The sequence below is a fragment of the Petromyzon marinus genome, chromosome 11 (genome assembly GCF_048934315.1).
Source record: "Petromyzon marinus isolate PM22_M1 ecotype Great Lakes invasive population chromosome 11, UKy_Petmar_22M1.pri1.0, whole genome shotgun sequence".
NCBI classification, from domain to species: Eukaryota; Metazoa; Chordata; class Hyperoartia; order Petromyzontiformes; family Petromyzontidae; genus Petromyzon; species Petromyzon marinus.
The window spans coordinates 5602852-5627634 of record NC_133677.1 but is presented as its reverse complement, the minus strand read 5'-3'; the positions used below and the strand labels follow the sequence as shown (position 1 = coordinate 5627634).

Genomic DNA, 24783 nt, shown 5'->3' with positions numbered 1-24783 from the left:
GGTGGGTGGAGTCGTGGGTGGGGTGAGTGGAGTCGTGGGTGGGGTGGGTGGAGTCGTGGCTCAGGTGGGTGGAGTCGTGGGTGGGGTGGGTGGAGTCGTGGGTTGGGTGGGTGGAGTCGTGGCTGGGGTGGGTGGAGTCGTGGGTGGGGTGGAGTCGTGGGTGGGGTGGGTGGAGTCGTGAGTGGGGTGGGTGGAGTCGTGAGTGGGGTGGGTGGAGTCGTGGATGGGGTGGGTGGAGTCGTGGGTGGGGTGGGTGGAGTCGTGGGTGGGGTGGGTGGAGTCGTAGGTGGGGTGGGTGGAGTCGTGGGTGGGGTGGGTGGAGTCGTGAGTGGGGTGCATGGAGTCGTGGGTGGGGTGGGTGGAGTCGTGGGTGGGGTGGGTGGAGTCGTAGGTGGGGTGGGTGGAGTCGTGGGTGGGGTGGGTGGAGTCGTGAGTGGGGTGCATGGAGTCGTGGGTGGGTGGAGTCGTGGGTGGGGTGGGTGGAGTCGTGAGTGGGGTGGGGTGAGTCGTGGGTGGGGTGGGTGGAGTCGTGGCTGGGGTGGGTGGAGTCGTGGCAGGGGTGGGTGGAGTCGTGGCTGGGGTGGGTGGAGTCGTGGCTGGGGTGGGTGGAGTCGTGGCTGGGGTGGGTGGAGTCGTGGCTGGGGTGGGTGGAGTCGTGGCTGGGGTGGGTGGAGTCGTGGGGGGTCACTTACTCGTCTCGCTCCTCCACTGGCACCTGCACACGCTGAAGCAGTAACGGCGATTTCGTGAATTGTGCGGCGCGTGAAGTGTTCACCAACTTGCCAACCCGATTATGGCCGCGGCGAGAAGAAACGCGAAGGTCATCATCGTCGGCTGCGGCATCGCCGGCATCGCCGCGGCCGAGAAGTTGCTGAGGTTCGGCTTCGCGGATCTCCTCATCGTTGAGGCCACGGGCCGTGCGGGAGGTCGCATTCACAGCACCAACTTCGGTAACAGAGTTCGCTCGCATGCCCCCACATCACCGCCACCACACACGCATGGTGTATATAATGCCCTTATTTTTTTTCGGTAAAGTCACGTAGGTAGAACAATTAAATGAAAAATAATAATATATCACGTCGTCCTCAGGCTGAAAAATTAATTCGGCAGTAGAACTTCTGAACCAGGAAGAACACAGCATAATGCCCTATTGACCCCGTAGTTCGTTGGTCATCTCTTTAAACTCCAAGCTAAGCGAAACTTTGATTTAAAACAATTTTTTTACACCAGGTAAGACCCAAAGAGCTTTACAGTATAGCTGTTTTTATCTTTCTTTCCAAAAGCGACCTGGTCACAAAATGACAGCTTCAACGAAGTGGCTTATCGTGTGGACATTTATAGCAAGCAGCCCAAAGACTCTGATGATGTTTCACAATGTGGAGGCGTGTGGGGGGGGTAGAAACAAACCGAGAGAACACGGAGACAAATCCACGCGACCACGGGGAGAGAGAGAGACGCACCAACTCCAGAATATGCAGCAGCAGCAGGCGCCAGGGTCGGGATCGAGCCCACGAACCTCCTGTATACCAGGCGAGGTTCGTCAACATTTCGCCGCCGTTACTTATAGGACCAGTGTTGTAATGGTTTTAAAAATCGGTAAGAAAAAAATTGCATAAGGGGGGAAAAAACAGGTTTAAGTGGAGGCGTTAATTGATTGTACTAATTTTAACTCGTGTGTGGACAATAACGCTGTGGAGACAAGCACACGTGGTGGTCTCGTGCTAACTTGTTGGCATCTGACCCACCCACCTCCAATTTTGTTACCCCGAAGTTACAGAAGTTTTTGCAAATTTGTCCTCACCACACACCGGATTATAAGACGCACCGGACCCAACTTTGGGTTCAAAATACAGGGGTGGGGGGAGGGAGGGGGGAAGTGCGTCTTATTGTCCGGAGAATACGTCTCCAAATTCGAAGAATACTACATTAAAGTGTTGTGTGTTATGCGTTCATGAGTTGTTTTTGTTACCGTGTATGGACAATGCATGATATCATTTTATACAATGTTTTAAATGAGTTGTTCTGAAAGCAGTTGGATTGACTTTTGTATATTTTCCCAAGCTTGATGCAGCATACGTTACATTTGTCACGCTGTCAATCACGGATATATACACTTTCAAACTTTCATCAAGACTGCCCGCAAAATTAACATTGCCATAAATTTCTCTACACATACTGTGGGATCAACGTTTATACCAGCACACGTACATTTATTGTAAAAGTATTAGATACAAATAATGATGCCCGATACTTTTATCAATTGTTTTGTGTGTATAGAAGTTATATAATGCCATTTTAGCGATTGAGTTAACAATTTATCTTAAGATATTTTTAATCAGTGTAAGTAATTCGTCAAGTGTTACTCTTTGGGGGAAATAACTATGACATTGCACTGAGCCGATGGAAAGAATAATGCATTTCTGTTTTTTTTTGGTCTCGGCAGAATATAGATAAAGATACTGTCAAATCTTTAAAGTTAAGCAGGTTTGAGCCTGGATAATTGCTTGGATGAATGTCCACCATGGGTGACAAGTTGTTTTAGGCTGCTGGACAACACAGCAGAGGAAAATGCAGCAAAATCCACTATAGTATATACAATACGAGGGGGTGGGTGGCCAGCAGCACGCCCGGCCGCCTTTGTCTCCCCAGTGGCAATGTTCACACACCACAGCAGTTAGTTGTTTGAGGCTGAGTCGACCTAAGGGAGGCCCAGGACGGGTTAAAATACTCGTCACCGGTGGTGGCCGTGAGCGGGAATCGAACTCGGGTCGCCGGGTTCGTAGCGCAACGCGCTAACCGCTACACTACAATGCGTTACGCTTGCACACACACACAGACAGACACACACAGACAGACACACACAGACACACAGACAGACACACAGACACACATACACAGCGCGCTAACCACTACACTACAATCCGTTACACTTGCACACACACACAGACACACACACAGACACACATACACAGCGCGCTAACCACTACACTACAATGCGTTACACTTGCACAGACACACACAGACAGACACACAGACACATACACAGCGCGCTAACCGCTACACTACAATGCGTTACGCTTCCACATGCGCGGGTCACGTGACAGATTTGACGTCACAGCTCACTTGCCGTACAATAAAAATATGCATTATTGAGCTCCCCCCCCCAAAAAAACAAGTATTTTTATCATGTTTGCATGGTGTACAGTGTGGAAAGTACCCACATGGCAAATTTCCAGTTTGTTGCATGTCGGGAAGTACGCTAAACATTTTGAACAGACACACATTCACAACTTTGCCTTTTATATATATGGAGATATACAGTACTACCACATTCATATATACTGCACGCATCTATGAACCTCGCCTTCACCAACACTAAGTGACCAGCGGATTGACAAAGTGGCCGTGCATTTACAAAACTGATTTAATGAATGAATAATCAGGAAGCGATCTGTACATGTTGAGTAATGTGCACTTGGAATTATAAATCATGGGTCCAATACTTGCACACCTTGTGTGCACACACAAGTGTGAGGAAGCTTTCATACAAAAGTCTAAATTATAATGCTTAGGGTCAAATATCAATTACGTACACGGTCATGTTTATCCATTTCTTCCCTCTTTGTTCCAGGCCCAGTATTGGCCTGGGGTTAACCCCTTTCCTGCCTAGACCCTAGGTCTAGTATCTCTTTAGATGTTGGTATTTTGCGTGCCCTGTTTTTTTTCATTCTAATTTTCTCTGTTTGGACGTATTGTACTGTGTTAAGAGAGTAGCTAATGTATCCTTATAAATTCAAATGGAATGTACACCAATGCATTACTCCATGTTTTCAGCGGCAAGGTTGATCATAACGTACCGTACAAACAGTACCCACGGTGTTTGAATATAAAGTGAGTTACAGACGTTGAAAGTAATTTCCTCAAATGATCTAAATCAGCATACACGAATGCAAATACTGTACTGTAAGATCAAATCCAAGTAGATTTTTAAATAAGGTAGAGTTCTCTGTTTTCAAGGCACTTCGTATTGTACTGTGTTGCATCTTTACACTTTGCACATAAACCTTCATGCCTTTTTCAAACATAGTTTGGTAGGCAGGGTATGTATATGACAAGAACATGCTGATTACCAGCAACGTAATGCTTTTTTTTATATGTTTTAATTGCCTTAATAATGTAATCTGTCAACAATGGTTTTGAGAATACACCTGGTGTCATAAAACGAGCAACGCTTTGGATTTTTTTGTGTGAAATGTAGTTGGCTTATGCCAGTTCAAATGCATTGAAATGTCCTCTTGCACTTGTGTAACAAGTTCTCTGGTTTAGTGCATCAATAATCTAATCTCTCACCAAAGGTTAGGAGCAGTCCCCCAGGTCTCACAACACATTGGTTGCAGATAAGCTTTTTAATTGCATCTTGTGATGCAGTGGGTGAACTGTTGGTCGTTTGTAAGTTACAACGAGCAGCCAAATATGTCTACAAGAACTCCGTAAAGATAGATGAGGCTAAGTAAAACATTTACTAATTAAAATAATTGCTTGACATCTGAACCATCTGTTTCACAAACCTGCATTTATTGCCATTTCCAAAGCGGAATATTAACACACACAGGCACAAAGGGTTTTTAAGAATACAGTGCATTCAAGAAGGTCTTGATCTAATTTCGATTTAAAGCTTTCGTGACTGCAGGGATTCATCTTCTTGGTTCTTGGTTCTTTCGGTAACCAAGAAGATGAATCCCTGCAGTCACGAAAGCTTTAAATCGAAATTTAACCGCCTCTACGGGGAGGGATTCCACATAGCCTTAAGATCCTTCAACAAACTCCGGGATAAGAAGGCTCAGCTAATCGAGTCTCTCACCTTTCTAAAGAGATGCCGCGACTTTCTCCTTTTTTACCCTCCCCCCCTCCTCCGTTCCGAAGCTTGTCCCTCATTAACATGCGAATTCATATGTTAATTCTTCCCACACAGCTTAGAAGACGCTGTCCATGCTTGGCAGTGTTCACTCAAGCGTTGTCTTCTGGACAGTCCTGTTTCTTCACCTGAAGAAGGCTACTTGTGTTGTGGCCGAAACGTCGTGAGAATTTTATTTTATTATGTTTTATTTTTATTATTTTATTTCAATTCTACGTGACTTTACCGAAATAACCAAGAAGAAGGTCCTGGTCTGTCTTTGGCACAGTTCAATTTGATATATTAAGGAAATTCAACAAATACTATATTTGCCATGCCTCAGACCAAATCGCCTGGAAAGCACCCAATTTCATCATATCTCGTAAGTTAGGTAGGGTTGAACCTAGTACTTCGACAAGAGACTACCATGCCTTACAGATGCTATAGACTGCTGAGCTACTTTGTGTGCAGACCAATCTATTGTTGTACTATACCTCAGTGGAACTTCAATGATTCCCGTCTGCATCAATACAAATACCAGTGTGGTGAAGTATGGTCAAATAACTCCCATGATCCACATGGAATGGAGATATCATCATCCAGCAATGGATGAAAAAAGGCCTGAACTTGCAAAACCATACCTTCAGCGCATTTGTTAAACATACTTCTAGTGTTTGCCAGTTTAACAGACTACTATACATGCCCATATTATCACTTGGATGCGATATTTAACAGTGGTTTACAAACAAGTAGTGTTGAATACTAACAGCTCATTATTTGCGTGTGCAGGCAAAGGCATTTTTGAGATCGGTGCAAACTGGATCCATGGTCCCTGCATGGAAAATGCTGTATTCCGTGTGGCCAAGAACCATGGACTTCTAGACCAGACAGCCCTGCTGGCAGAGAATCAGCTCGTGGTGGTCGAGGGAAGGCCTTCACTTGGCGATAGCGAGTTTCGCCTTCCAGGGGGTCAGCAACTCGATGAGAAGATGATTGAGAGCTGCGAATCCCTTTACGCTGAAATCCTGCAACGCAGCAAGGCTTTCTTCCGGAGCGGAGAGCCTCTCCCCAAAGGCATTGAAAGCATAGAGGGTTTTGTAAAAGCAGAGGTACGGTATAGACCACATATATATGTGAATGACACAAACGCATTTTTAGAGTTGTAATATCAAAAGTGGGCCTAAGCATGCACACAGCGATGTATTTTTCAATAAAACATTTGTCTGCTCACTCACTTTAATGCATTTCATCAAAAGCCATTTGTTTATCCACTGCTGAATGAGGGCCGCCCTACACCATTATGATTCTTCACAGTTAAGGCTACTATTTTGGCAAAGAGGTCAAGGAAATAGTGCATTTTATAAAGTCTGTGAAATATTGGAAATAGCTGTAGAAACACATTAAATTAGCATGTCCTTTCCCAAACATTATTCTCTAGACAGGGGCTTCGAAAACAAGTGTTTATCTCACTTTGTTTACTTAAAAAAATTTCAGTACCTGTTGGATCACCTTGAACAACATTTGTATGTGTTTGTTACGTTGCAGCTCGTTGAAGCATTGAAGAATGAACCGCCAGAGGAGCGAGCCATCAAGTTGGCAGTGATGAGCGAGAAGCTAAAGTTGGAGTGCAGCATCACGGGTTCGCACAGCATGGATGACGTGGACCTGCGGGCGTTCGGAGAGTACCATGTCCTCCCAGGCCTTGACTGCACATTGCCAAGGTTATTTCATTGCATGTGTAATTCAATATTGCTTGTATTAATTTTAAGTTGGTCATTGCCCTTGCTAGCCCCCTATTGGATGAACGCCTACCCAGTCTGTCGATGCTGGGGGTTGTTTGACCATGCTTTACGCTGGTTAGTAGGTCATTGTGGTTTGGTGGAGGAGGGGGACATAACAGAATCGCTGATTAATATATCTTGAAAATAATATATCGAATTTTTTTAATCCATTACCGGATGAAGCCCAACCCACACCATGTCAGTTGTGAAGGGTCCAAGTTGGGTTCCGGATATCACTCGCCACAGAGCTGTGGTCGGAAATAAAACTCGAGTCGCAGAGTTCATATAACGGTATATGCCACTGATACTCCTAAATCTCAAAGTAAGCAACATCAGAAATAGAGATTACGATGAAACGTGTAAGAATTTTCTACATTTCAGTCAATTATTGACACCAGTTATTTGCACGCATTTATTGCTAAACAAATGTATTATTTTGATGAGGTCTTGCTTTATTTTAGTTATGGTGATGATCCTAATTTGCATTGTGGTCATTATTGGCAGGGGTTACCAGTCACTGACAGACAAAATGATGAACATGGTGCCTCTGGGATGCATCATGTTAAATACACCTGTGGTCTGCATTCACTGGCAACTGGAGCCCCAGAAGACGGACGGGAATACGAGACATTACTCGGTCTGTGTAGAGTGCGAGGGGGGAGACAAGCTGTACGCCGATCATGTACTAGTCACCATACCTCTAGGTAATTGAAACAAGCAAATGTCACCTGTACATTGTAGAGCTGGGACAATTAATCGATTAAGTCCACTGATCGACTTATTTTAATTTACTATCTCTTTAAAATTTGCGCCACACCACATCCTGCCTCCCGAAGGCAGGAAACCCCCTCCAAGCCGCGCTGAACGTGAGCATTTTTTTCCCCCAACTATTTTCATGTGATCATAAGAGTCAATTATTTATAAAAAAACAGATATGTCGGCTTGAATAAAATGCAATGCAACTTTTGAGTTAAAAAGACACTAGCTTAAACATACTCAATTACATCGATGTACATTCTACACATACTTGTGTAGTGGCTTCTAACCGGGCACACACCAAGTCTTGGAGGCAACACGTTTATTTACTGACACAACTTGAACCACCAACACAACCAACAACTACTCAACGTTCAAAGGTTAACTACGTACATTCCGGGCAACTATGTACATTACGTGTTAACTACGTAAGGTGGTGGCCACCATTCCTAACCACCTAACCACTTGAACGGAAACACTGTATGGTTGAACCAGAACAGCCGACACGCCGTCGTGTCGTCGTGTGCGGAGACCGACGAGCGAGGATCGAAGAAGTCGGCTTCGTTCCCGGGTCGAACAGCACCCCGCTCGGGACTGGGCTATATCTCCTGTAGCATGACCGGGCTCCGCCCCTGGTCACGCCCCCTTCTCGATCCTTCGTGGAGGCTCTGGGTCCACATCACGTGGCCCGCTCACCCCCTTCTGGGGATCCCCATGCCCCCTCGTCCGGTCTCACGTGCTCTCGTGGGTTCACCCAGACTGTCATGTCCTGACCCGACATCCGTGACATCCGGAACCTGCCCTCTAGTGAGCCTCGAGGTGTAGTACACCCACTGGCGCCAGAGAACGGCTCATTTGTCGTTACACTTGTAATAAAACCACACACGCTATCTAAATGAACAAGTTCCTTGTGTTGGTACGATTGATTAAATCGGGTAAATAGAAGACATTAAAACGATTAATTGGCATTCATTTTAAAATGGCGGGTACCAGGAATCAGGTCTCCAGAATGTGGGAAATGGCTTACCACCCTGGCTTCATCATCAGCAGCCATGGTCAATCCACTGCTGGATAAAAAGCTACCCAAACCACCACCACTTCTTGTGCTACTGTGATGCAACAGTCCACCTATCACCTGCACACGAGCTAATTTCACCCTGACTCAAGGCACGTAAAACACACTTTGAACGTGGTGTGCAGTTAAATATTTAAAGAAAACGACATTCAGATTATATGACTCGCTTTCATTAAATTAGTCAAAGCAATAATCGATGTTTTTTCTATTGCAGGCTACCTAAAGAAACACCACACCATGCTCTTCAAACCTCAACTTCCTGCTGAGAAAGTCAGAGCTGTTCAAAAACTTGGCTTTTGTACCAACAATAAGATCTTCATGGAATTCGAGAAGCCCTTCTGGAATCCCAGCTGCAAGTTGATGGAGCTGGTGTGGCCAGATGAGTCGCCTTTCAAGAAGAGGAATGAAGCCTTTCAGGCCGAGTGGCAGCGCAAGATGTTTGGCATTCAAGTTCTGCATCCGCCTGAGAGGTAGGTTAGGTACCCATTCAGAGGCAATTGAAATTGTTTCATGACAGCTGTATATGCAGTCTTCTAAATGTGCCATGTTTCAATTTGTGAAGTTCACTTAATTAGTCGTGTTTCCCTGGGCAGATATTTTACTCCTGCAACAGAAGGCCATTTTCTTCTTGGTTCTTTCGGTAAAGTCACGTAGAATGGAAATAAAATAATAAAAATAAAACATAATAAAATAAAATTCTCACGTCGTTTTGGCCACAACACAAGTAGCCTTCTTCAGGTGAAGGAACAGAACTGTCGGGAAGACAGCGCTTCAATGAACGCTGCTAAGCTTCGGAGCGTCTTTTAAGCTAGGTGGGAGGAGCAGAGCGCCTTAACAAAGGAGTTTACATATCAAACAGGAGAATTTAGCATTGAAATAGCTGTGTTAAAGTGTTGGATTAGCAGGTTGTTAAAGTCAGAAATTAGCATGTAACTGGGAGATTAGCATGATGTTAATGTGAAGGATTAGCATGTAACTGGTCACGGAAATAGCTATGTTAAAGTCAGAGTTTATATATCAACAGAGGCATTTAGTATATTGACGCCAAAGGACTGCAACTACCCAACTATCATACAATAAACCGATGTGAAAAAACTAAGTATAAACTACATCAATATAATAAATGTACTCAATATATTATTCAATAAGTTGAGCTATTAACATAAAGTAACTGGGTATACACTACACTATATAATGAATACCATATAGTAAACTGATAAAAAAAAACTAAATTATAAACTACATCAATGTTATCAATAAACTCAATATACTCTCCAATCAGCTGAGCTACTAACAATAAGTCGTTATACATTACGATATTATACAATGTAGTTTAGATTGGAAGGAATAACATTGCAATGTATAGTAGTCTAGTTTATAACATAGTTGTAACACAACACAGGACAGAGCAGCGCATCGTGGCTGTTTCTCTCTCTCCCCCCTCCTCCGTTCCGAGCATAGATGGACTCGTCCGTCTGAACAAAGCTCGTCGCTTTCCGTGGTGCTAACGTTGAAAAGAAAAAAACCGCCACCCATTTCTTCGCCATATTGCATTATAATGTATAACGACTTATTGTTAGTAGCTCAGCTGATTGGAGAGTATATAGAGTTTATTGATAACATTGATGTAAATTTTGATTTAAAGCTTTCGTGACTGCAGTAATTCATATTCTTAGTTTTTTCGGTAAAGTCACGTTGAAGAGAAACAACAAAATAACAAAATATATATAAAACAATAAAAAAAAATTCTCACGACGTTTCGACCATAACTCAAACGGTCATCATCAGGTGTGTCGGTTTGCATAAATTAATTTTGAAAACGGCATATTTATTTATATATATATAAAAATAACGTTTGCGTCACGCGCAACGATGGCAGTTTGCCAGGACTAGTCCATCTATTTTTTGAAAAGAGGAGGGGGGAGACGAAATTTGTTTTTATGTATGCTGTCTGAAAGGCACTGTAAGCGTGAACAATCAATCAAGAACTGAAATGATTTATCAAATCTTTCCAATGATTGCTAAGATAGAATCCATCTTCTCGGTTGAAATTGTCTCTGTGTTTGTATATGTGGATAGCCTCATGAACGAATCTCTCATGGAAGCCAGATGGCTTACAAAGAACCTCCGTCTTGGAAAAGTCAATGGCATGTGAGCCTACTGAATTAGAACAATGATCTGCTACGGCCGAGGTGTTGGTCCTACCGTGTTTAAGGTCTGCTTTATGTTCACGAATGCGGTCCGAGATATGGCGTTTGGTTTCTCCAATGTAACTACTACCACAGAGGCAACTTAGTTTGTAGACACCAGGGTATTGTATGTCCGGAATCACATCTTTTACAGACGGAACCAGATCACGGATTTTATGTAATGTGTTGAAACGGACCTGGATCTTGTGTTTATTCAAGATTTTGGAGATCTTTTTTGTGATCCCAGCAATGTAGGGTAAAGTGATGGTTTTGAAAGGCTCCTCAAGAGGGTTCTTCTTCATGGTTTGAGTGATAGCTTTGCGGATTGTATAGTCGGAGTAACCATTAGCCCTAAGAGCTTGGTGTACGTGCTTGAGTTCACTGCTTATGTGTTCCTGGTCGGATATGCATTGGGCTCTATGATACAGAGTCTTGATGAGAGAATTCTTCTGTGATGGATGGTGGTGGGAATCCGGTTTCAGATAAGCATCCGTATGGGTAGCTTTCCTGTAGACAGTGGCTCATTGAACCATCAGGTCTCTTTTTAATTAGGACATCCAAAAAAGGTATCTTGCCATCTATTTCGACTTCCATGGTAAATCTGATGGCTGGGTGTATGGAATTGATGTGGTCGAAGAATTGGTCTAGAGCAGGCCGGCCATGTGGCCAGATGACAAAAGTGTCATCCACGTACCTCTTCCATAAGGTTGGGCGCAGAGTGGCAGTCTGGATGGCGTCAGTCTCAAATTTCTCCATGAAAATGGTAGTTATACAAAAATAAAAAGAGATCCCACCAACAGCCTCGTCACACAAACCAACAAAATAATTTCTGATTCAACCGCATTAATTGATCAATCTAAACAGTTTTCGTTGAAACCTTCTGCTGCCAGGCCACCAAGATTATACGGCTTACCAAAAATACATAAAGTTGATACACCTCTTCGTCCCATAGTCTCTACTATCAGCTCCCCCACCTACAAACTAGCTCGTTTTTTGTCTGAAATCCTGCGTCCTTTCACTGGAAAGACCACCTCTGCGGTACAAAATTCTACTCACCTGGTATCAACAATCAAGGGTATTTCCCTGTCCCCAGACGACCTCCTTGTCAGTTTTGATGTAGTTTCCTTATTCACCAAGGTTCCTGTACCTGACACCATTGCAATCATTGAAGACTTGGTTCATCAAGGACTAAACACTGAGGTACCCCCCCTGGTGAGACACTGTTTAACCAATACATACTTCACTTGGAATGGAACTTTCTACAAACTGAGGGCACCCCAATGGGCTCCCCCCTTTCTCCAGTTATAGCTAACATTTTCATGGAGAAATTTGAGACTGACGCCATCCAGACTGCCACTCTGCGCCCAACCTTATGGAAGAGGTACGTGGATGACACTTTTGTCATCTGGCCACATGGCCGGCCTGCTCTAGACCAATTCTTCGACCACATCAATTCCATACACCCAGCCATCAGATTTACCATGGAAGTCGAAATAGATGGCAAGATACCTTTTTTGGATGTCCTAATTAAAAAGAGACCTGATGGTTCAATGAGCCACTCTGTCTACAGGAAAGCTACCCATACGGATGCTTATCTGAAACCGGATTCCCACCACCATCCATCACAGAAGAATTCTCTCATCAAGACTCTGTATCATAGAGCCCAATGCATATCCGACCAGGAACACATAAGCAGTGAACTCAAGCACGTACACCAAGCTCTTAGGGCTAATGGTTACTCCGACTATACAATCCGCAAAGCTATCACTCAAACCATGAAGAAGAACCCTCTTGAGGAGCCTTTCAAAACCATCACTTTACCCTACATTGCTGGGATCACAAAAAAGATCTCCAAAATCTTGAATAAACACAAGATCCAGGTCCGTTTCAACACATTACATAAAATCCGTGATCTGGTTCCGTCTGTAAAAGATGTGATTCCGGACATACAATACCCTGGTGTCTACAAACTAAGTTGCCTCTGTGGTAGTAGTTACATTGGAGAAACCAAACGCCATATCTCGGACCGCATTCGTGAACATAAAGCAGACCTTAAACACGGTAGGACCAACACCTCGGCCGTAGCAGATCATTGTTCTAATTCAGTAGGCTCACATGCCATTGACTTTTCCAAGACGGAGGTTCTTTGTAAGCCATCTGGCTTCCATGAGAGATTCGTTCATGAGGCTATCCACATATACAAACACAGAGACAATTTCAACCGAGAAGATGGATTCTATCTTAGCAATCATTGGAAAGATTTGATAAATCATTTCAGTTCTTGATTGATTGTTCACGCTTACAGTGCCTTTCAGACAGCATACATAAAAACAAATTTCGTCTCCCCCCTCCTCTTTTCAAAAAATAGATGGACTAGTCCTGGCAAACTGCCATCGTTGCGCGTGACGCAAACGTTATTTTTATATATATAAATAAATATGCCGTTTTCAAAATACATTTATGCAAACCGACACACCTGATGATGACCGTTTGAGTTATGGTCGAAACGTCGTGAGAATTTTTTTTATTGTTTTATATATATTTTGTTATTTTGTTGTTTCTCTTCAACGTGACTTTACCGAAAAAACTAAGAATAACATTGATGTAGTTTATATTTTAGTTTTTTTTATCAGTTTACTATATGGTATTCATTATATAGTGTAGTGTATACCCAGTTACTTTATGTTAATAGCTCAACTTATTGAAGAATATATTGAGTACATTTATTATATTGATGTAGTTTATACTTAGTTTTTTCACATCGGTTTATTCTATGATAGTTGGGTAGTTGCAGTCCTTTAGCGTCAATATACTAAATGCCTCTGTTAATATGTAAACTCTGACTTTAACATAGCTATTTCCGTGACCAGTTACATGCTAATCCCTCACATTAACATCATGCTAATCTCGCAGTTACATGCTAATTTCTGACTTTAACACCCTGCTAATCCAACACTTTAACACAGCTATTTCAATGCTAAATTCTCCTGTTGATACGTAAACTCCTTTGTCAAGGCGCTCTGCTCCTCCCACCTAGCTTAAAAGACGCTGCGAATCTTAGCAGCGTTCATTGAAGCGCTGTCGTCCCGACAGTTCTGTTCCTTCACCTGAAGAAGGCTACTTGTGTTGTGGCCGAAACGTCGTGAGAATTTTATTTTATTATGTTCTATTTTTATTATTTTGTTTCCATTCTACGTGACTTTACCGAAAGGACCAAGAAGATGAATCCCTGCAGTCACGAAAGCTTTAAATCGAAAAGAAGGCCATCTTCTTTAGCTGCAGCTGATAAACCTTTTCTTGTCTTCCTATCGCAACCCAACTACCTCGTGACATTAAAAACGTGTATTTTTCAGCATGTGCTGCTCTGATGGAACCGTGATGCCAAAATTGCTTTTCTTTTTACAGGTTTGGTCACGTTCTGTGCGGATGGATTGCTGGCAAGGAGTCAGAGTTCATGGAAACCCTAACGGAATCTGAAGTGAGGCAGAGGATGCTTGAATTGCTGAGGAGCTTCACAGGTGACTGACGTTTACAATCGCACCATCTGAAATGTTTCCATTGTGAGCTCCGATGTGACGCGTAAAGTTGACACGATATATGACCCTTTTGGTTATTCACCGACAGGCAATCCCAATATCCCAGCTCCCAAGAGGATGCTGATTTCAAGATGGAAGAGTCACCCTTACACACTGGGCTCATACTCCTACACAGCCCTTGGTTCCTCCGGTGACGACATTGACAACCTATCGCAACCCCTGCCCACCGGTCAGCAGCGTGGTGTACAGGTATAGCACGTGTTCTTTAATTCAGAAGCCTTACCGCACATTACAGTTCAGGGATTTGGCTTTGGAATATCACCAAATCGCTCTCAATGCATTCGATCTCATCGGGGCTTGAAAGCTAAGCTGGGTTGGGAAGCCTGGCTAGTGCTTTGGTGGGAGACTGAGCTGTGAGAGGTGGCTCAGAAATGGCAGAACAGTATGTTTCTTGAATAAATGTGGAGCTTTGAGTCTCACTCCCTCATATGCATGGGTTTTCCTGCTGTCACAAACGAAACACTAAATTGATGGGATTGTTGAAATATCCCAATGCATGACCCTCCTGAGAAAATAATCTTGAGACTCTGTGAGACTTTCCTAATGGATCAAATAAAGATCATTATATTATCATACAAATATTGCTTTAAAATGGTCATGTTTATCTGGCAAAAAAGGCAGCAAAGTCAACATACAAAACATGTGAAAATTGAAACCTTCACAAGATTCTTGACACTTAATTTGGTTATTGTAAGATGATTAACCATCAAGTTATTCTCATGGTGATATGTGAATAGTTGATATTTTGAGATATTTAGCTTTTTTTCACCAGTCACAGCATAAGATCATTGTGGAAAAAGATAACACTAATAGTCACACATTTGCATTTGCTACTCCTTTTTTACGTTTCCTTTCACCACCATAGATCATTCATTTACCGTGCTTCCATTTCACCGAGCTTTCGTAACGACAAAGCAACGCGTCTTGTGCACAATAATGTACGACACTTATCTGCTTTCTTCTACGTCTCCCCAGCCGCTGCAGGTGATGTTCGCCGGGGAAGCAACGCATCGGCAGTTTTACTCCACTACGCATGGTGCCCTGGAGAGCGGCTGGCGAGAAGCTGATCGACTGATCAAACACTACAGCACCAGCAACAGCAGGCACTTGTCGAATTCGAAACTGTGAGATTTCCTACGCGAAGGTTTTACGCTGAGATATTAATACCCCAGGCAGCGTAAACAAACGTTATGCATTTTCGGGTGGTGCCGTGCGTTGTTTGGCATTATCCGGAAATGCATCGGAGTGCTGGACAGCACAGATGTGGAAACCTATGCAGTAAGGGTAAAAACTAAAATGCTAATCTCGAAGTGTTTCCGATTTTTATAACATAAAGGATATTCTACAAAAGCTTTCTACATTTTTTTTTAGAGATTGAAATAGTAATTGAAATGGTAGAAACTGTAGTGTGATTAAAATTCTCTATTACCTCCGTTGTCATTTGCAAGCAAGCAATGGAAATGTTAAAATAAACACAGGTTGAATACGCAAATTTAATTGCATGCATATACCCATATGGCTTCAGTTTCCCATTGCAAATGAATGCATAACACAGGTAAACAAAAGACTGTAGTACGCTATGGGCTTCATATTACACTTTGCCTATTGCCGAGTCATGTCAATCCACTGCTGGATGAACGCCTCCCATATCTGCCGCCATCTCCCGTGATCAACGTGTCGTGGCATAGAATAATGGTGTCGCAGCATAGCGCTGGCTGCTGGCAGAGAAGGGGATCTGCGGCTTACGGCAGCCCTGACGCCAGCAGGCCAGGATATACACGAGAAGGGGGATCTAGGGGAAAGGTCACAGAAGGGGCGCACCAAGAACCCGCTGGTCGGTTCTAGAAAGGGGGTGTGGCCGGGGGCGGAGCCCGGCCACGCTGACAGTATAAGAAGGGGACCTCGGGGCTGTTGTGTGGAGTGGGATCCCCGTCGTGCTACTGAAGCCTTCGTCACCATTCTTCTCGTCTTGACCATTTTTATTGTCGTCTTCACCATCCTTGTCGTTTTCACCATCCTTCTTGTCGTCGTCTCCGTCTTCACCATCTCGCGGCGTCACCAGTCATGCAGCCGACCAACTGTGCTGACTGAGTAATGTCGCTGACAATAGATGGACGAATTATAAAGTGTTAACCCCGATGGTGCTTGTTAATAAAGAAGTGCCTCCAACGCTTAGTCTCCGAGTTAGCCGCTACAAATGTAACAGTCCTTCCAGCATCTGCACATTAACTTCTTTTATCGCTCTTAATTTCCTTGATGCCACTGAGGGGGTGCCCTTTTAAATGTGTGAAATGAGATGTGGCGTAAAGCGCTTTCAGATGCCCAAGAATAAAGGCTGCTCAATCGTAGTCATTCTAACAACGAATGGGTATGATTTACAGGAAATTATTGAATAACCCAATGCAGAAGGCTGCTAAGTTGGGTTCAAGATATTTGTGAGTGGATCAAAACGTATTCACAACAGAAGAAAATACTGGAACTATTGGGAGGGCACAACTTTAAAATAACCCAGTACAGTAGATATATCTAGAACGGTTATTGACAGCTGACTGATAAAAGTAAGACAGTAGAGAGGTGAGCGGCGAGAGCAGGAGTTGGCACTTTTAGAAAAAAAGGAATGTTATAACAAGCATCAGACATGTGCCAAATAAGCAAAAAAAACATTCAAATTGGTGCATTGCCCGTTGAGAAATTCATTGTAAAACATTGACACTTGACAAGGAAAATTAAGGAAATCATTAACTTGATGCATCTCGTCAAATTACTGATTACAATTTTTGATTTAAACGAGTGTGTAAAGTTCTGATTATTGCGTTGTTTCTGGCATTTTATTATTAAAAAGTCTTCAACAATGTTTAATGAAACGTATTTTTTGTCATCTTTAAAATAAGCACATGTTAGACGACATGCATGCTAAAATCCTTATGATGTTTTCAGCATTTCCTTTAACCCTGAGAAAACTTAGAAATTAAATCAAGCAGCAATTATTCTGTACGAAATTACCAACACGTATTTTACTTCCAATTAACATTGCTTTAACCAGGTTGAAACACCGCTTTGCCTTAATTAAATTTGTTATTTCTCTCTGCTGTCAAGCAAAAGCAGAGCAGTCACAATTCAGTCGCGAAGCACAATAATGCGCAATAATTTTCACGTTTAAAATGTTGAATATACTGCATTTTTGTTTATTTTAAAGCAAAACAGCATAAAATGTGCCTAATCTGAACAAATAAAATAGTTATTTAATGAAAAAGGCAGCATAAAACATGTCACATTACACAACAGCTTATTAAAATAAAAAAAGGTTAATATTAACCTGTCAAGTGAAACAACACATTTTAATTTGGATGATCTGGATAAAAAAACAATAAAAATGTCATCATAGAAAAAGATAACTTACACAACAACAGGTACATTTTACTCCAATATTTCTGAGCCTTGGGATGCTGCCCTGGTGTAACGGCTAGCAATCTGGATTAGCAATCCAGAGCTTGCTGGTTAGATTCCCGGTCTGGCAGTTGAAACAATGGGCGGGTTTCTTCAATGCCCCCGTGGTCTCTGTCCAGCCAACTATAAATAGATGCAGCACAGTCGATCGGCAGGGAGTGTGTGATGGGGTAAAGTGCGGATACGTCCACCTCTTCCAAGACATTCGGCCTGCGTGGCCGAGAAGGCCAAATATTTTCTACAAACGTTCTCGAACTCTCCAGTCGAAGCTGTCATTTATTATATCTCGCCGAGATGCGTATCTGTATTTTTTTTGAGATGGCATCAAGAGGCAGCAAGCAACCGGCAGACGCATTTTGCTATGTCTGCGGCCAATTTTATCACGACGAGCGAAAAAGTACTCTTTGGAAGCATATGCTAAGATGTGTGTATTTCGGCATGCCTGTCGGGGATCAAGACAAACCCTGGGCACCTCATTTCACCTGCGAGCAATGCCAAAAAACAAACTCTGGAAGGTAAGATGGATAACTGTCGCTCGGAATTTTATGTTATAAAATGTATTACAATTTTTTTAAATTGTAAAAGTTTTTACTTTTAAAATGGTTTACAATTTTCAATGTTATTGGAAAAAAATTATATGAAAAATGTTGCGAGAATCTCTTGCACATTAGTCATGGGTGAAATTAATTTATTTTTTGTAGGATGGTACAGAGGGGAAAAGAGAGCCATGAAGTTCGCTATCCCAATAATTTGGTGGGAACCCACTGACCACTCAAGCAACTGCTACTTCTGAATGGTGGACCCTTCCAAACGTCGGTCTGGCAAGAATGCACCTGCTATCACGTATCCGGACCTTCATCTATCGCCCCGGTGCCACACTGCCATGAGCTCCCCGGACCCACTCCTCCGGAGAGAGAGCAGCCGTCTTTAGAATAGAGCAGCAAGTCAGAGAGCGAGGAAGACGTAGATCCAGATGACAATTTCAGAGGTGGAGCTGAGGAGAGAAACCCAAACTACCCCAACCAAAAAGACCTCAACGACTTGATCAGATATCTTGGTCTCACCAAGTCCAATGCCGAGCTTTTGACGTCAAGGCTCAAGCAGTGGAACTTGTTGGATGAAAGTTTGCCAGTCGCAGATCAGAGGAAGCGTCACCAACCTTTTTGCAGATTCTTCACCAGTCAAGATGGGCTCTGCTTGTGCCACAAATGTGACCAGTCTGTTCGAGGCAATCGGAATCGCCTGTAACCAGAATGAGTGGCGCCTCTTCATTGATAGCTCATCCAGGAGCCTCAAAGCTGTGCTGCTCCATAATGGTAACAAGTACTCGTCTCTTCCCCTGGCTCATTCGGTGCACCTCAAAGAGGATTACAACAGCATCAAGACCTTGCTGGATGCCTTGACGTATGATGAGTATGGCTGGGAGGTCATCAAAATAGTGGCATTCCTGATGGGACTCCAAAGCGGTTTTAACAAGTTTCCCTGCTATCTTTGCCTTTGGAACGGCAGGGACACCCAAGGCACACTGCCACAGGCAGGACTGGCCACAGCGGACCAAGTTCTCTGTGGGGAGGAACAACGTCAAGTGGGAGCCACTGGTGGACCCCCGGAAGGTGCAGATGCCACCACTGCACATCAAGTTGGGCCTTATGAAACAATTTGTCAGAGCTGTAGATAAGGAGTCGGCAGCCTTCAAGTACCTTCAAGACTTCTTCCCTAAGCTGTCTGAGGCAAAGGTCAAAGTCGGTATCTTCGTCGGACCACAGATAAAGAAGATCCCGGAGTGCAATGAATTCCCCAAGAAGCTCACTAGTAAGGAGAAAGCAGCTTGGAACAGCTTTGTCGCAGTGGTTTGTGGCTTCCTGGACAATCACAAGGTTGAAAAACTATGTGGGGCTAGTTGAGACTGATGAAGAACTACGGCACAATGGGCTGTAGGATGTCCCTCAAAGTCCATATCCTTGATGCTCATTTATAAATTCAAGGAGAACATGGGAGCATACTCGGAGCAAGGCGAGCGCTTCCACCAGGATATACCGTATTTTCCCGCATATAGCCCGCATACGCATATACCCCGCGAAAATAGCGTTTTGTGTAAATAAAATTTCAGATAGCCCGTACCTCCATACACCCCGCATGCATTCATATATTTAACGTCGTTACCGCAGTTTAATTCCATCATTAATACGAAGTTTATATTTTTCTTCTTTGGTTCTTTCGGTAAAGTCACGTAGAATGAGAATAAAATAATAAATTGATAAAATAAAATAACACATTTTATAAATAAATTGATAAAATAAAATAACACATTTTATTTGATCAATGTATTATTTTATTCTCATTCTACGTGACTTTACCGAAAGAACCAAAGAAGATGAATCCTTGCAGTCACGAAAGCTTTAAATCGAAATTTAAGTTTATATTTGTAATACATTCCACTATCAATTGTTAACATTAAAATCATAACGTGCACAAATAAAACAAACTAACCGGAAACGAGTGAACTTAAAACAGTAACTAAGTAACAAAAGTAAATATCCAATTAATAAGAAACACATAACTGGTAGATAAGTAAGTACAGTTTTAGCACTGGTAGATTGCGCACTGCACAGACAATAGCGGCACTACGGTAACGCCGTTGCCTCGCCCCCAACCCCCCCGCCTCTCTCTTCCCCCAGCTGCCCCACCCCCCAAACCCCCACCTCTCTCTCCCCCCAGCTGCCCCACCCCCCAAACCCCCACCTCTCTCTCCCCCCCAGCTCTCCGTCGCTGGTAAACAGTGCGCACACTTAAAAACATTGTCGTTTAATTGTACAATTAATTTAAAAGGTGATAACACGTGCAATTTTAGTGTGAGTGGTTTATTCAGCAGTGCTTTAGTCAAAGGTAAGTGGTTGCATAGTGGATAGTCCTACCATGAAAACATTAAAACGAGTCATGACATGTCACACGTGTAAAATATTTTTGGGATAGCCCGCACCTCCATATACCCCGCAGGATCTTGTTTTGTTTGTAAAAAGTGGTATACCCCGCGGGTTATATGCGGGAAAATACGGTACTGGACTTTGAACGCAACTACCAAGGACAGTATAACGAGGCCATGATGGGAGACTACATTTGGGGGCTGATTCGTAAATCTCTACAAACTACTCACTTCTAAATCTTTTGTAGTAATTTTTGTATTACTTTAGTATAAATACATGATAATTTTGATTCATGTTTTTTTTCTAACTTTATGTGAACGAAAAGACACAAATTCGCCCCTTTTCTCATTGAAAATTAGCAAATTTCAAAATATCACTGTCCTGGTCACAAAAAACAAAGTTTGTGGGGAATAATAGCCATTTTCTATAAGAAATTACGAAATAACACTTACTACCCAAGAACAAAAATAGTGTTACATAGTGTTCTAGGTGATTTAATAATAGTACAGTAAAAGCACACTCGACAATCCATACCATTGCCACACTTAACTAGAAGAGTCAAACTCTCAACACATGCTTACAATGACGAAGCGTGATGTACACGAAATAATAATAATTGATGTGATCTTACATTAAGATAAATATGCAGAATTATCCATGGTATAAGTGGCATACCATCTGAAAAAAAGTACACAAAAAGAGCAGAGAGATGCACGTTTGCATCGACACTTGAGAGGCAAGAATGAGGAACGCCATGAACATGGATTGGGAAACACATTATAGACATTTCCTGGTATGCAGGAATCCGTGGCTTCGATCCCAACCCTGATGCCTGTATATCACACCCCGCGATTATCACGGTTGGTTACGTACGGCGTGAAAGAAATTGAACATACGTAGAGGTAGGAACATATCACAACTTTAAGGGATGATGGGTGAACCGGTGATGGAATATCAGCTCGAGGAAAAAAAATCTGCCTGAGAGGACAATCACTGTTTTTAGAATCAGAATCTTTATTTAGACCGTCGGAATTCGATGAGTTTTGAAGCTCATTTTTCCACAGATGTCCAGCGCTAGCAGAGATGCTCCGATGAGGTCAGCTCGTGCGCAGGATAAGAATTGTGCAATGAAAGAACTCTGCGGGATTGCTAAGCATCGGGAGGACTTCGTCTCCAAGCAGATTTACATTGGCCGATAGTGACGATGGGCTATTGTAACGTTACAACATACTGTGCAGCACATGATCAACCACTAATGACGTAGGGTATTTCTACAGCATCCTTATTGCTCAGTTGTGGTCGCTCCGTGGCGTCGGTGACCTCGAGGGTGTTTTTGAGAAACGCGTTCCCAGCACAAGGTGTGCTGGGAACGCGTCGTGCGTCAAGCGAGCTGTCACCGCAGCTGTTAACGTCCACAAACAGTATTTGGTGTGAGGACATTTAGTGCCGATTCCGCTCAAATTGCACCGCCCTTAAAAAAACGAGTTTTTTGCAGCGTCAATTGTTATTCCTGCTTGTATGTACCGCTGCCAACGCAATAGCACGCGTAACATTGCGAGATACGGCTCAGGGAGGCCTTCATCCAGCAACGGATTAATCACGGCTGATGATGATGATGAATGACGGTGTAGGCAAAATGTTGATATATCTAAATGCTATTTTATGTTTTGCTATTCCAGCGAATCGCTAAATGTTCAGGAGCTAAATGCCAACGGTGAGGTCTGCTAGCCACAAGATGTCTTCAGGATAGAGTTCGTGGAGTTTTTGCTATTCCCTCCCTCTGTCAAAGGAGTGCAGACTACAGTGGTTTACTCTGCGGTCCATTGTTTGGGTTACATGACCATACCATCATCGGGGCTTGTCTTCACATATTCAATTTATGGAGATTTGCGCATAGGCCTGTTAATATTCTGATGCGGTCGATTATTTCACCAATATCTTCTAGGATTGCCAAAGGCCAGGTGGTGCGATATTTGGGTCCCCAATGACGTGTTAAGAGGCCGTCCGTAAATGACGTCACGCACCTAAAGGGGGGGGGGGGTCAGACATTTGTGACGATGTGTGACGAGGGGGGGGGTTGAGAAAAGTGACGTCACATCAAAATGCGCAACTTTAAATAAATATAGAATTGTTATAACAACACCTACAACATCAGAGTGCAGTGCCACATTAAATACGCACTACAATGACAATAGTTTAAAGCGATTTGAAGCATGTTTTATTTTCAAAATGGAAATATGGGGTTTTTTTTGGGGGGGGGGCAGAACTTTGTGACGTCATATTTGAGGGGGGGTCTGACTTTTTGTGACGCCGTGTGACGAGGGGGGGGGGGTTAAAAATTCGTCCAAAATCGCGTGACGTCATTTATGGACGGCCCCTTATTCTGTGTATCTGCATTGTTCCACTTTTCGCCAGCACCATTGTTTGTATTGTTCCATAGTCAGTGAACTGATGAATATGCAGCAGTGTAGCTTCAAGGCACATTCTTATAAGCAGTCAGAAGATTTGCATTGTATTAAAAGACACTATCTACTTTATTTTTGTTGTTCAGATTCAACGATTCAAACAATCATATCAGGACACTTTGGTTTACATTTTTAATTTAAAATACAGCCTCCCAGTTCTCATAAAATATTTAGTGCAGGCTGTGAATAAATGACAAGACTGCAATGTTAATCAAACGAAATCAAAATTGTAAAACTGACAGTTGTGTGTATTTAAAACAAGGCAAGAAACACCATCGAGTAAACGAATAAGTCGGTTTAAAAATGTGCAGTGGTAATTATTACAGACTCCTATAGCTGCAGCAGTATGGGGGCACCACTAAAAAAAGAGTATTTATAAATGCACATAATGTACAATTATTGTAAATGTACAATTTCACCCTCACCAAATAAAAATATATATATACTGCTAAATTGGATCTTTTTTTTTTACTTGGTGCACATGGTATAGAGTAATTGCTGGATGTAATTGAACCTACCCGTGACACCATAGAACAACAATTTAATGTGTACAACTGCTTACGGTGCCATTAGATTTTACCATTAAGAAAACACAAGGGTGCAAGCAATTTTACCAACACATTAATTAGGGCCATTATATATTTTTTTCTTCTAAAATATGAAGTAATATTTTTTTTAAAAAAAAAAATTCACTGCAGCTTAAACAAAAGCAATACAAGACAGTCTTGGAAAAAAAAAATGAATGTCTATGAAAGATAGTATCATTGTGCAATCTTGTAAATAAAAAGTGTACTGTATATGCGATATATCATAGTACCTGAGTAAAAAAAAAACCCAACATAATACAACATATCAGGAAATTAATCAAATAAAAAAACATCGTAGCACTCCGTTGACAATGCGTTGAAGTAGACATGTTGATGAGTGCCACAAATTGACACTACCGAAGTGCACGGTCACCATTACCGTATGACGTAATTCACAGGATCTCATTGATTAAAATGCGAGAAACCTTATATATATAAAAAATAAAAAAACAGAAAACGTTTATATTCACAAGTCCTTGTGGAACTTTTTAAATAGTGCAAATCGTATTGGATCTGTTTTACTGCCGAAATGTGGTTTCGTGCTATTTACGGATCAAGTAAGGTGGCACATTGGGTTTCGGAGACTTGGCCTTCTCGGGGTTTCCTGGAGCCGGCCTGAAAAAAGGAGAATACAGGAATGAAAACCCTCTCTAAATGGAAATACTATGCCCTAAAAATAGCTGTTAATATGTAGGTTTGTGCGGTTTGTGCTGTGTTAGCTCTGCGATGCGTTATCAGGTTGTACTGCACGTTAATTGGTGTAATGCCTGATGTTTTGCTCCAGGCGGCTCAGCCGCAGAGTGAGTGGCTTGCAATCGGAAGGTTGCGAGTTCAAATCCTATTTGGGAGTCCTAGAGAAAGATTATCCCCTGCCATATGAATGCAGAATTTCCATCACTGGCTCAGGGCTGTAAATGGAAGATGAGAACTGGCTCAATGTTAATTTGAGCAAGAACTCGCTTCAAATTACTTTTTCTGGGCGCTTAGAACCCAAAATACATCAGAGAGCGAATCAAAATTGTTGAAAATTATTACATTGTTGTTATAGTATTGTTACTATTATTAATTA

At 42.6% G+C, this 24783-nt stretch overlaps 2 protein-coding genes across 2 annotated transcripts in view; one reads left to right on the top strand and one right to left on the bottom strand.

The window, feature by feature from the left end:
- Positions 1-667: 667 nt before the first annotated feature.
- Positions 668-17145, top strand: PAOX (polyamine oxidase). The gene is made up of 8 exons (XM_032952211.2): positions 668-950; positions 5684-6003; positions 6440-6615; positions 7180-7379; positions 8721-8976; positions 14101-14213; positions 14320-14480; positions 15267-17145. Exons 1-8 carry the CDS (start codon positions 794-796, stop codon positions 15417-15419), a joined length of 1536 nt encoding a protein of 511 aa, XP_032808102.2. The 5' UTR covers positions 668-793; the 3' UTR covers positions 15420-17145.
- A 6027-nt stretch (positions 17146-23172) lies between these two features.
- The window catches only part of LOC116941303 (disintegrin and metalloproteinase domain-containing protein 12-like), a 167772-nt gene continuing 166161 nt past the window's right edge, over positions 23173-24783 (bottom strand). The window contains exon 23 of the mRNA XM_032952212.2: positions 23173-24329. Coding sequence (XP_032808103.1) covers positions 24257-24329 — 73 coding nt within the window. The 3' untranslated portion in view covers positions 23173-24256. The remainder of the gene's footprint in view (positions 24330-24783) is intronic.